Source organism: Corvus kubaryi, unplaced genomic scaffold (genome assembly GCF_017639235.1).
Source record: "Corvus kubaryi isolate FWS band 111438036 unplaced genomic scaffold, C.kubaryi_AGA036_p1.0 37396, whole genome shotgun sequence".
Taxonomy (NCBI): Eukaryota; Metazoa; Chordata; class Aves; order Passeriformes; family Corvidae; genus Corvus; species Corvus kubaryi.
Window position 1 is genome coordinate 30,674,662 of NW_024581135.1, and position 13,298 is coordinate 30,687,959.

Below are 13,298 nucleotides of genomic sequence, written 5' to 3' on the forward strand. Positions count from 1 at the left end.
GATTCTCTTTTTTTCAAAACAGAGGCAGCACAACACATTTGAAAAGAAATGAACTGAAACTATTTTCACACAAACCAAAAAAAAAAGACCCTCTCCTGGACTACCTGACTGATACTATGCCAACTGCAGCACTTAACCTGAGTATGCTCTGGGAAAAGTTCACCTATAATCGACTTCACATGGAGTTCATATAAAATGTGTGATAGCCTAGACGCTTAAGAGCAATTCTGCCCCCCTGCCCCCATCCCCCCCCCCGGGTAAATACAGCTTGTTTCATTTCAGGGAGAAATCTGAAATACAGAAATAACCTTTGAGCAAAACCAAAATTAGGGTTACTTTGACTGTGTAGTTCAGTCCAGTGAAATCATCAGTAAAATTACCGATGTGAAAAAAATCCTTAGGCTGGCTTGATGAAAGACTACAGTAACTTTGGATGAACATTTACCACTTCAGATAAAAAAGCGATTAAAATAATAAGTAAATATTCTTTAACTGCAGATGACAGCAGTATTACAGTTAATATTTAATTATGACATTGTGAGAATATTCAGTAGTGGAAGACAGGATTAACATATTGCTTTAAAACATTCCATTACTTTCTGCATCTGTTTACTGATAATAAAAGAAACAGCTGTTCTAAATGTAACATTAACAGGTGTAAACCGTTCATTTGAGATTTTAAAACAATATTTCTCCTCTGTTTGCTCCTTAGCTATTCTGAAATGAAATTACGAACACCCCTCCTATTAGCTTACACAATTAACTTGTAATTGTTTAACCTCTCTGCATGTCCCCAAAACGTATACATGTGGAGTTAGCTTCCTTCTCCTTTTGGGCAAAAGCTCTGTTATCCTGCACTGCACATCCTGAACTAATGCACCAGATGTGTCCCATAAAATGGTTGGTCACACTATTCAGCAGCTTTCCTTTAGCAACTGTTCTATATCAAATTTACTGTAAAAAAGCATCATAATTATGAAGTAACACTGTATCAAATTCACAGACCGAATATCTCACTATGTTCGGTTAAACTATGAATGATAATTGAGCTTGAAATTGTATATTTACTTTAAATAAGTCCTCCAAATCATCTGCAACAATGTGTGCTTAATTCGAAGCCATTAACAAAAGATTTAACATTTCCACATTTATACTCTCCATAATTTCAGATATGATGCTCCTTACTTACAGAGAGAGGGAAAGAGGGGAAAAAAAAATAAAAGCAAGTCCTGGTAGCCTTCCATTTGCAAAATTAAATGGATGTACCTGACGTTTCTTGTAATTGCTAATCCATCCTGTTAAATACTGGGTAGAAAAGAAACAAAATTCTCAAGAACCCTTCAATATTCCACTGGAGCCAAAAAATAAATGCAGAATTATAAGTTTATTTAACAAAAGAAACCAATCCCCACTAAAAAACTGATCTGCTTTACAGAAGATAAAACAAACTCTGAAGACCAAATATTATAAACCTTTAAAAACCTAAAAAGTTGTTTGTTGAGGTTAACTTTCATTAAAGTAATACCAGTAAGTGTGCAGGGGGGAAGAAAAAGGAATGAAATCCTTGAGACTAGGGAATGTTTGCTTGTATAACTAAATAAAGTGCTTGGGAGTATTGATTCTATTGATACATATTTTAAATGTTCCATATCAGAATACAGAAATAGAGAAGAATCAATTCTAGCAAATCCCAAATTACATCATCTAGATTTTACCGTTACTAATGACTGCTAGGTGCTCCTGAAGTAGCTTCAATGTTCCTCTGATTTTTCTATAATTTTCTGAATGGCTACTATTCATGATAAAGAGAAAAAACCAAACATGAAATAATCCAAACTGCTTCTCACACACACTGGTTAACTGAGAGGAAACAGAAACTTCTATAGTAAGATTCCTACTACATTCAGAAAAGACACATGTAAGAGGTGCTACCTCTATTTCCTGTTTATATTCATATTTATACGCAAGGAAAAATAATTTTTTTTCAATGAGATTTTCCTGTATTTATAAAGATAAATTGAGTTCAATGGTTTCCCATTAAAGGAATGTGCTTCTCAGAATTTGGGTGAGGGGGACTCCTGAGCTGCAAACATACCACCAGAACCAAACCTGTCCCAACCAATCATACAAACGAGCCTCTGAAAAATGCAAAGCTACATACAGCCAAAAGGCTTTTCAAGTTTTACTACGAGATCATGATTTGGGCCGGAAAGCTCCTAACTCTCCCCTAGGGAACACTGTTACCCAGATTAGGTGTATTTTAGGAAGCAAATCTGCATGCCACGAGGAGCAAGGTAAGCAGTAATGCTCTGACCTGCTGGGGACACAAAGTAAGAAAGGAATGATGCTCATCCATGGTCAGTCCCAGACCTCGATTTAAGTCCAAATTGTACAAAACCGAAATGCCAGCAGAGGGCAGCGCAAATACGAGAAGTCCCTGGAATGGCCCAGTCCGGCCACTCGTGGGGAAGCAGCTGCGTGGGTGCAGCATGAGGGACACAGGGAGGTGGCTGCCACTCGCTCGCCGCTGGGACACGCGCCCACCACGCCCTGCTCCACAGCTCTTCCTCTAAGGAAAGAGGTCAAGTATAACAATATCCAAGCCCACCCAGCATTGCACACTTCAGGTTTTCTTTTTCCTTTCAAACAAACAGCCCACAGAGCTGGGGCGGACTGACTGCAGGAATAGGCAGCCTTTGTGTGTTTCCCCAAGAGCTTCATGGGGCTCACTGTGGAGCACCCCGTGCTCATGCAATGGTGGAAGATGATGTGCCTTCCTTCTCCAGAACTGCTACCTCAGGCACACCATTTAACTTCTTTTAAGCTCGTAAACCTAGAAATGAGGTACTTCTATTCTTTAAACAAGGAACATAAAATGAATGCATCACTAGAGGAAGATGAACAGTGAGAACATCTCTAGAAACAGAAAGTAACATTTCTTTTTGTTCACACTGGATAAAGCAAGGAGACCTCCACCCTGTCCGATCTAAAGCCATCTCCCATCAGCAGAGCATCAGTGTAACTCACAGTTCCAGCTCACAGTCCCAACCACAAGTACTGTGGTGGGGAGACACCCAGACTTACAGCTCCAAAGCTGTGCTCCAGCACTCGCTGCTGCCACCCAGCCACACAACATCCTCCAGTGTTCCACAGAGACACAAAACAACTTATGTACACATACCTAAGAAAGAAATCCACAGCAGCTCTCTGAGGCGTAAGGACAGCAGACACAGCCAGGAAAGGAGGGAAGACCCAGCTCCCCATTACCTAACCTGGTGCACCTGCACCCACTGAAAACCCTGATGCTAATTTGCTTCCATAGCAACTAAACCCACCCTGGCACCTACGAATACCATTTGCCAATCTTGTTTGTCCTCAGTCTAAGGCCTGAATAGCTATTAAAACTTGTCCTCTTGCTGTAGACTCAGGTGTTACCAAAGATACTAGCACTGGCTTCAGTATAATTAGGATACAGCTATCTTATATTTTGGAGAAGAACCAGCAATTATTAATCCCATTAAATACTATATATTACAGTCCAAACTGACTAAAATTGGTGCACTATTAATTTAAGTTCCAACAAACTTAGGAGATAAATTTCTATTCTGCAGCTTGCTTTTGGCTTTTCTCACTTTAATAGCTACTCTCTAAACTCCCAGAGTTTGTATTCCAACAAGAATAAAAATAAACAAAGTATAACCTTCTGTATCCCGTGCAAGGCTGAGATCCTGTTTCCCTATCAGAGCCAAGGGTCACGTCTCCTTCCTCCATCTCTATCCACCTTCTCACTTCGATTCTAAAAATTCACATCTTCTGCACTGAGTGACATTTAGAGCCAGCAAGTGTTCAGTTTGCAAGTGACATTCTCACTTTGTGCCTTGCTCACCTTCAAGCTTGGAAAGATATCCTGCTTGTGCCCTCTGATGATCCTTGCTCTTTATGAAAAGGATAAACTTACTTTAATGGCATACAGAAATAATCATAGAATTGCAGAATAGTTGGAGTTGGTCTTTTTAAAGGTCACCAAGTACAACTCCCCTGTAGTGAACAGGGACATCTTCAACTAGATCAGGCTGCCCAGGGCCCCATCCAACCTGACCTTGAGTATTTCCATGAATGGGATATATACTACCTCTATGGGTAACCTGTTCTAGTGTTTTACCACCCTCATTGTAAAAAACTTCTCTCATACCTAATCCAAATCGATCCTCCTTCAGTTTAAAACCATTACCTCCTGTCCTATTGCGACAGGCTCTATTAAAAAGATACTCACTGCCTTTCAGGTTAGAATTTACATGTTGTGATGTATGGCTGGGATGTGATTTCTTAAATTAGTTCACCAGTTCAGCATCAGTGATTACATACTCAAATACTACATTTACTTGTCTGGTCCAACACTCCTGTCCACAAACTAGCTTGTAGTTGGGCCTTTCAGCAACCTTCAACCATTTACCCAGCAGGCACAGAAACACTACAAAGCTAGGTCCTACCACCACATCTTCATAGGGCCAAGATTTGTAAATGGCAGCTGGGGATGGACACGAATTTTCAGGTGAGCTTCAAACTTCTAAAACATACTCTTCCAGAGACAAGGCAGCTGCTATGCACAGAAGGCCTAAGCGGGTAGGTTTACAGAAGTAGGCCACTACTTGAAATAGAGGAGTAAACACTGTGTTCTGGTAGAATGAACCAGTTTACCAAAATCAGTAGCTCTCTATATAGCAGACTATGCCCTAGTTATGCCACATTCTCCCCGAGGGAGGACAGTTTAAGTTTCCCACCCCCAAACAGTTTGTGTATAGCACTGCACCAATAAACAACCACGGGCATCTGATTTCAGTGCTAATATGTGCTTCTGTGACTCAGAGCCATTCTGCTTTCAAGTAACTGGCCAGTTTTTGTTGATCTGAAGTTTTTGAAGTGTACTATACTTTTAAGAACCACACTTCCGTAAGTGTAGAATTTTTGGACATTGGACACTAGGACTGTCAATACTCATTTACATGAGCTAAGAATTTCCAAATATAAATACAACACCATAGAAGTCTAACTAAAATACCTGCTTATGGCAATGCCATATTTAAATACTTACAGCTATCTGGCATTCCTTTGAAAATTAACATCTGATGTCCTTAGTACAGTAAACTTTGCCATGCTCTGTTGAAAGCAACTTCTAACCACTTCACATCTAAAAAATTCTGACATACTGGTATTTCTTAAACCTGCAGCAATAAGAGAAGGATGAAACCAGTTGAGAACACTTCTTTAATAAATTCTTTTAAAAAAATAGTGGGGAGTTATCTCTCTACAGTATTTATTTCCAGTTTTCAAGTAGCATTTTTATTTAAATAAAGTCTTTAGGAGGTGAACATATAACAATGAGAAGTCATTATACAAAAGTTTTGCACTAAACATACTGAACTTACAGAGTAGTGATCAAAATTAAGCAAGAGAAGTATGACTCCAAACAAAATGTTCCATTTACTGAATAATTTCCATGGAGTTGTGCTTGTCAACTTCTGGAATATCTGTTAAGTGATGAAAAAAAGGACGACCATGAACGCAGCCTTTATTTTCCTTTCCAAGCTGTTGCTTCATCCTGTAAATTGTGTTTTGTACATCTTCTTTTGACAAATGTAAGGGCAGCTGCCGAGCTAAACGTACTGCTTCTCCCTGTGGAAAGGAAAAACAAAACCCCAATAGTTTTAAAGTACCATTTTTTAGCACATTAGCCTGGGGCTACCAGAAAGCAGGAATTAAGCACTCACTGTTTAAAGGTCATCCCTTTCTGCCAATTAAATATTCCAAATCCCAGAAATCTAAATGTAACTCTAAACATACCTTACTGGTCAGTTCATGACATTTCTACAATGGAGGCATGCACAGTCAGCCCCTGGTCATGTTTGCTCTCTTTTAGCCTACTTTTTCAAGACGCTTTGTGTTTCTGAAGATCTCATTTCCTGTTTTCACCAGCATCAGCTGTAGATGTTTACCAGTTCACAAGAGACATTTCACACCATAAACTTTAGAACTATCATAAATTAAGTCAAGCAGTCAGTGAGTAAAGTTTGAAAAATACTCTAGCAAAACTGCAGATTAATGTTGTATTTGCTATGGTCTATTGCATCCACTTATCTCAACATTCGAAAGCAGATGTGACTGCTAAAGCACCCACCCTCAAAGAACTAAGCAGCTTCAAAAAGAAGTTTTGTTTTCTCCTCCAAGATGGGCCTTCTTGCCATTGCCCTCTCTTCTGTCCTTAAGTCATGTTGCCTAGGCAGAAATGTATGTGGCACACAATCTCCCTTCATACTGTACAAACCTGAGCAGCATTCATAACGATTTAATCGAAATCATCCCATTTTCTTTGTCTGAGGTTTTTTCCCACTCCTCCAAGTGAGAAAGAGATCACTGTGGACTGTGGACTGTTTTATACCCTGGAAGGCTGCTGCTTCAACCATTACCTATTCTTTCTTCTGCATCTATTGACTGACAGCAAAGGCTGCAGACATGTTGGCTGCTCAAACATGAAATGAATAATCAAAGTTGTGATTCTGAACATGACAGTGAATGGCATTTCCAGTGTTTACCTCCCAGAATGGTCAAAAAATTCAGTGCTTACTTCTGAATAACAGCTTTTATAGCTGTTTGGGGGTTTTTACAAACCATTCCTGTCTCAACACAGAACTTACCCCTTCTTTAAGCTTCTTTCATGAATGCATGAGAGTGGTTCAGTAGCACTAACAATCCCTTGCTGCAAAGGCAGCTTACTGCCTCAAAAGACAGGGAAACATTTGTATAATAATGCTTAAAAGATAAAACACATATTCTGTGTAAATATGTGCCTAAGTCCCAATTTGAAGTAACCCAATTCAGGAAGGCATGTTATAAGTACTTAAGTAAGAAGAGACTTTACATATATTTTGGTAACCTTTTTGAAGAGAATTGGTATTAAAGAGCATTAGTGACACAGCCAGACAAGAAGTAGTAACTACTACTGTTGGTTACTCCAGCTTTAACTAGTACCACATTTATTAGCTGTCTCTGAAACTTCAAGCTGTTATTACCTCTGGATGGACAATTTATTTATTTGCATAGACAATATTAACACGAGTCACTGCCATTCTGTGGCAGTTCTGTATTCCAACATGGAGAAATGCCTTTCTAGTCTGAAAAGTGCATTACAGAGGAAACACCTTGTGAACATCAGCTTTTGGCATGTGTTATATCCCACTGGGTGACTGCTTTGGGTATGTCTAATGGAAGTATTTTGGTAAGGAATACACAACTCAGGAGGATATAATATTCTCTTTTTCAAAAGTTACTTCTGTTTAGAACACAGTAACATTAATTAAAACACAAAGCTGAAAAAAAGATTTTCAAGCAGTTTAAGGAATTACAAGTTTAGCTGGCTAATACTTAAAAAGAAAGCTTCTGTCTCACCTCCAAGTAATTTACCACTTTGAGAGGCCTACATTCATACACTTCCTTTGCATTTCTGTTAACTACTGCATTCAGAATTTCTTTCAAATCAGAAATTCCAAAATATGGCAGACAATTTGCCATCCCTTCTATTTCAAGATGACTTTCTGTAGCCGAAACACCTGAAAATACAAAAACAAAACAGTAATTCATACACTGCTTTAATTTCTGTTCTATAGAAATTCACTGAAAATTAAACTGATGCAAAGTCATTTAGTAATTTAGTCCAATACAATTAGGAAACTTTTTTGTTCCTCCCTTGGAATGAAAAGCATTTATTTGCACAATGTTTCATTATGATGATGTGTGTTTATTCACATCACAAATGTCTCAGCTTACATTAATCCAAATCCTAGCTGGCACCGTTTAATGCTTAAAATATTTGCAGCATTCCCAGTCTTGAGCACAGCTTTAATTAAAGCTTCTGTGACTTTAATTAAACATACATAAAACTAAAGTAGAAGCTAGCAATAAAACACAATTTAGTTTGAAAAAAATTAAAACATTGTTGGCACTATTTCCTATGTAATTGGTTGAAACATCTGTAAAGTTCAAATGTTATCATAACAAATTCAAATTCTACTGAAATAAAAAGCAGTTTTTTCTCCTACCACATCTGAGGAAAAACTCAAGCCCATAAAACTAGAGGCTCTGTGACTGACTTCATATTATCATTCATATGGTATCACTGCTGGAGCAGGTACTACTCTGAGTAGGAATGATGAATAAAAAACTAAACAGCCTTTCTAACAGAGTATCTATTCAAGTTTTGAGGTCTACACAATTTCTCTTCTTATTCACATTATGGGAAAAAAATTGATGAAGTTGTTCCCGTACAGCAACCTTTTATCCACTCCCAGTCAGAAGCAAGTTCTCTGGTGGTCAGGCTCACATATTCTCACTCAGTCCTTCAGACTATCCTCTCGTTCATGCTGGGTGCACAGAAACCTCAACCCAACCTGCACAGTCACCTTCTCTTTTCCTCCACTACAAGTTTAACAAGTAAAAAGCTTCACAAAGACAGCATGGACAAATTTAATTAAAAATGAAAATAAATCTAATCTGTGTAATGGCTCCAGGTAGGATAAATAACCTTCAGCCCGAGTCACAAATGGTTTTTCTGAAGTCAAAAGAGCTGGAGACAAATATATTGCTCCAAGGTGGATTAAACTAACAAACTGTCACAAGGGATAATTCCTGTTCCTAGTCCAAACAACAATATGAAATATTTCAGAAGTGAGAGAAAATATATATGCAACGTAAGTCAGCAAAATGTACTTTCATTAGCTGGTAGAATGAAGCTGAGTTACCCATGTCCAGGCCCTGTTTACTGGACAGTCATTAAATAAGAGCAGAGATAACAGGATGACTGTGCAGGTTGAAACTTTTCCTAAATATGGGTGTGTCACTGGGCAAACAATGCTCTTGGGCCTTTTTAAGCCTCACGGCACGAGTTACTTTGACCAGTGGGAATTTGATATAGGAAACAATCCCCCATCGCCCCTCCCCCCGGAAATCACATAACCTTCTTCCAGCTATGTATTCAACACTGCTTTACATCCGAACCTTTATTTCGTTTTTCACCCAGCCTTGTTTTCCTTCTCTTTTTCAAGCTGCCTTTCCCTAATCACGGCCAGCAAGCAGAGACATATTTTTATATAATACTGTAAACCTGTGTTCAGATTCAGCTTAAAGCAAAATGTTAAATTATAAGAAAGTTTGCCAGATATAAACATTTCCCCATGGGAAAGCCTTTCAGTAAGGGACAGGGAAAAGATAAAGCCTCTTATAAAAATCTTCTTCAGCTCTTTTCTCTTAATTTTTGTCATATTTTTGATTTAATTACAGATTAGATTTGAGGAACTATTTCAGACCATTTGATTACGCTGCTTTCTCTCTAGAATTAGAACTTAAGTTTATTTGAAAACCTTTCAATAATTACCCCTCTATATTTTACCAAAGACAGGACACAATTTTTTTTAAGTTTCAAGTATTTAGATACTCAGTTTAAAAACTTGTACTTCCTGTGCTTCCTTTTAAAATTCTATGACAGTGAGGTTCTGGATTTGCAAAATATTTCCTCATATACTCTTCAGCTTCAACGATAGCCATTGTTCATCTGCAAATTTTCACAGCCAAATTTAACTTCGCTAAGTTTCCTCTTTCATCTAAAAGTCAAAGCAGGCTTGAAAGTGTTTAATTTAAGAACAAACAATACAAACCCTGGCTAAGGGAGGTTTATTTCTTTGGCATTTCTGTTTGTGTGCCAGTCTCCTTTTCTGCCAACATGCTTCAAACTACAAAGTAGCCCAGTTGCATTCTGATTAACAAGTTTATCTGCAAGTCTTTGCAGGAACTCCGATACTGGCAACACTCGATGATATAAGCAGATGTCCAAGCCTCAGTATACTTAATATATATTTTGTCAAAAATTTACAAGATTTTTGAGTATTCAAACAGCAGTCCTCAAGCAGTTGCCATGGTATTTTCTATGAAATACTTTGCAACTTCCAAGGAAAGTATTTCCATGAACAAATAAACTAGCTTTCAAATTACTTTAAAAATGTGGATTTCTCATTGTTACAAATTTCCCCTTTCTCTTTCCAAACAAAGCATTTACAATCATCTTTGGATAATTCCTTCTTGATGGCCAGGAAAAACTGTTCCCTTCCAGCTGCCACCTAGATTAGGTGACACTATAACACTGTCTATCTCCCAGTCTATGGTCAAAACTCAAACTGAAATTAAATTGCAGCATGCTTTTCCACTGGTGGGTTGCAAGAGCTGAGGCAGTTTATATTACCAAGAACAATGGGCTATTTACCTGTTACTGCTCTTTGAGGCCTTATAAGCATATTCTTTGTACATACTCTCGTTGACTACATGAGGCAGACTGCATTCTATCAGGCAGACAATTCTACCCTAAAAGCCTGCCTTGGAGCATGGCCCAAAACCCACCATTGATACAATACCAGCTAAGGTGTGTTCCTTGGTCTCATTTCCTCTCCAGCCAAGAATTCCCATCTCTCTCTAGGCCTTTCCTAAAGGCAAATGGACAGATGTGCAGTGAAGGCACATATAACAAACACATCTTAAGAAGAACTGGACAGAAAGTAATCCATCTTACTTCTTGAAATGTTCCCTGCACATAGGGGTCACTGTGAGCAAACAAATGCCTGGCAGATCCCAGAACGCTGAGTATTAAGTAATCTGCTTTATTAAGTAAAAGCAAACAGACTGCTCTCCCAAAGGTAGCATCACTTGAAGTCTCAGTAAGGCCAGAACATGAGGGGGTGGGAGGGCAGTGGAAGACAGACTGGAGCTCAGCGTCACAGCTTTGCAAAATACAACTGGCACATTCCACAAAGAAACCATTGATTTTGCTTAACTGACACACTGACAGCAAGAAGTGTTTTGTTGGCTATTTCACAACATGTTTTTCACTGTGAGCTATCCAGAGAAAAATCTAGTTGAAAACTCCTTAGACTTATGAGCAGTTAATACGAAGAGAAACAGGGAGACAATACAAAGATCTTCCAAAGGTCTACCAGAAACATGAAGCAGATGGGGCACTTTCAAAATCTAGGACACTTGGAAAAACTTTGATTGCAGTCATCCAGAGTCTCTGAAGAGAGTAAAGGTAGATTACCTTTCTGTCTTCTAGCAGGAACACATTCAAAAGGCAGACTTATCCTCAAATGAAACAACAGGTAAGTAAGGCCTGCAACTCCCATACTCTTGTAAAAATAAACATCCAAAAGTGAAAATACAGAAGTTTAAGCAGTTTTCCCACCAAAATGGCAGAACAAGAACAAAATTCCATGTAGAACTGAGTTCTTGCCGGGAAGAAAACAGCTAATTAGACCTTTCAAAAACCTACTAGGAGTAGAGTATCAGGTGCCACATGTTACCATGGGGTTCAGAGCAAGGCCTGTGAGAAAGACTCCTGGTAAATTGTGAGAACAACTAAAACTCAGAATCACCCCACTAGCTAAAATGTCTTGGCCATTAAAGACTTAAAAGACATTAAAGACACTAAAACGTCTTGGCCATAGCTGTATTTCTTTGAATTCCAAGAACTGTAAGGGAATAAGATTCAATTTCTGAATATTAATCCCAAGATTAATGCATGATTAATGAATTACTCATTTTTTTTATCCTATGAATGACACTGCCCCTTACATGTCATCCAAATAAGGAAAAATTAATACTTTGTGGGGGGGGGTTTCAAGTAAGAAACCATAAGAATGAAAATCTTCATAAAAAGCCCCTCTGTGTCACAAGTTGCCAGAAGGTAAGATTCTGAACTGCAAAGAAGGATTTTTTAAAGAGATCAGTTGAGATGCAAGCTTAATGCAGCAAAGGGATTACCGAATTCGTCTTCCAAATTCAGGCAGCTGCTTAGGGTCTTCTTAAATAAACAAACAGTCAGTTCTGTAAAACACCCCAATGCCACAAGGAAATAAGGAATAAATCTATGGTCCTATACTTAAATTTAAATCATTACAGTCATCTAGGAAACTCCCCCAGTGAGGTGCACTAGGCAAGAGGTCCAGTGTTCCAAATTAGTATCTGAGTATTATGAGTAGACTTAATATATGGTAATGGGCAGCAGTACTCTGGGTCCTTCTCTTCTTTGATAGCAGAATATCTGTAGAGATTTAAACAAATAATCAGTGCAACCTACTAGACCAACAGTCCTCTTCAGAGACCACCATGGGTCAAGGAAAGCCTCTTCCATGACTAAAACTGCTGAACATTGAATTGGAGCAGCTAAATTTCCTATGTTCTTGTTTTGGGAGGTATCTTAGAGCTAGTGATGGCATCATAGCCTTATTCACATGAATCAACAGAAAGGCTTGCTATTTTGTAAGAAGAAATTATCAGAAATACCACTTGTAGGTTGAAATTCAAAACCTTAAGAAATCAATCAATCAATCAATCAATCAACAAATTTGCTTGTGATGTAAGGGGATCTCTGTCAGAAAAAGTAAACTTTCTAGTACAGAAAATAACACTCTTCACTCAGGATGAAAAATGAAGGAATGCATATTAATAAGTGCCAATAAGTGGCTATTAATGAGAAATCAATCAGCAGTCAGAAAGGAACATCTAATACGACTGTATGAGGGCAGAAGTCTCAAAGGAAAATACAAACCTTCGAATATGCTACAGTGGACCCTGACAGAGAGAAATAGTTGATAGGACTGACCCAATTAATCCACAAAGTTGGTAAAAAATTACAAGTTACAAAGGTTGTGTGCACAGAGAATGGGTTCTGGTGTGCTCCTATGGATGCTGTTAAGGAGGAACTCTCTAGTTACCACAGCTTAAGTGCACGTTTCCATTCTAGGACCTCTCCACATCAAGCTGTGACTTTATCATCCACCATGCAAAGTAGGAACCTCTGGCCCAAAAAATGAACAATATATCCTGAAGAAACAAAATCTTTCTTAAGCAAATTCTAGTTCAACATCATCTGAATACCTCTCTTTCAGGATGTGTCTGAATTTCAAAAACGCCACAAAAACAGACACCGAATACAGACAGTGGAAAAAAGTAATGCTTCTATAAGGATAGTGAAAGATGTTTTATAGAACAAACTGGTTCTCTCAGAGTTAAGAAATCCTACAGAATACTCAGGGTCTAAGTGGGACAAATGACTCCTGGTATGCAGGTCTCTTTCTGTAAAGATTATACAAGAACCTATGAATTAAATAACCTTACACTGCATAGTGAAATTCCCAGAGAAGGACACATTAGGAGAGTACCTGTGTGTCTAAAAATCAGCTCTAATAAGCATTTGTAGAAGATAG

General features: G+C 38.3%; 1 protein-coding gene across 6 annotated transcripts in view; it reads right to left on the minus strand.

Annotated features, from left to right (window-relative positions):
- Positions 1–5,247: 5,247 nt before the first annotated feature.
- PMS1 (PMS1 homolog 1, mismatch repair system component) overlaps positions 5,248–13,298 on the minus strand; it is a 42,250-nt gene continuing 34,199 nt past the window's right edge. For all 6 annotated transcript variants that reach the window (XM_042040963.1, XM_042040961.1, XM_042040959.1 and 3 more), the window contains 2 exons: positions 7,444–7,604; positions 5,248–5,673 (listed from right to left, as the gene is read on the minus strand). In XM_042040963.1, coding sequence (XP_041896897.1) covers positions 5,482–5,673; positions 7,444–7,604 — 353 coding nt within the window. In that variant the 3' untranslated portion in view covers positions 5,248–5,481. The remainder of the gene's footprint in view (positions 5,674–7,443; positions 7,605–13,298) is intronic.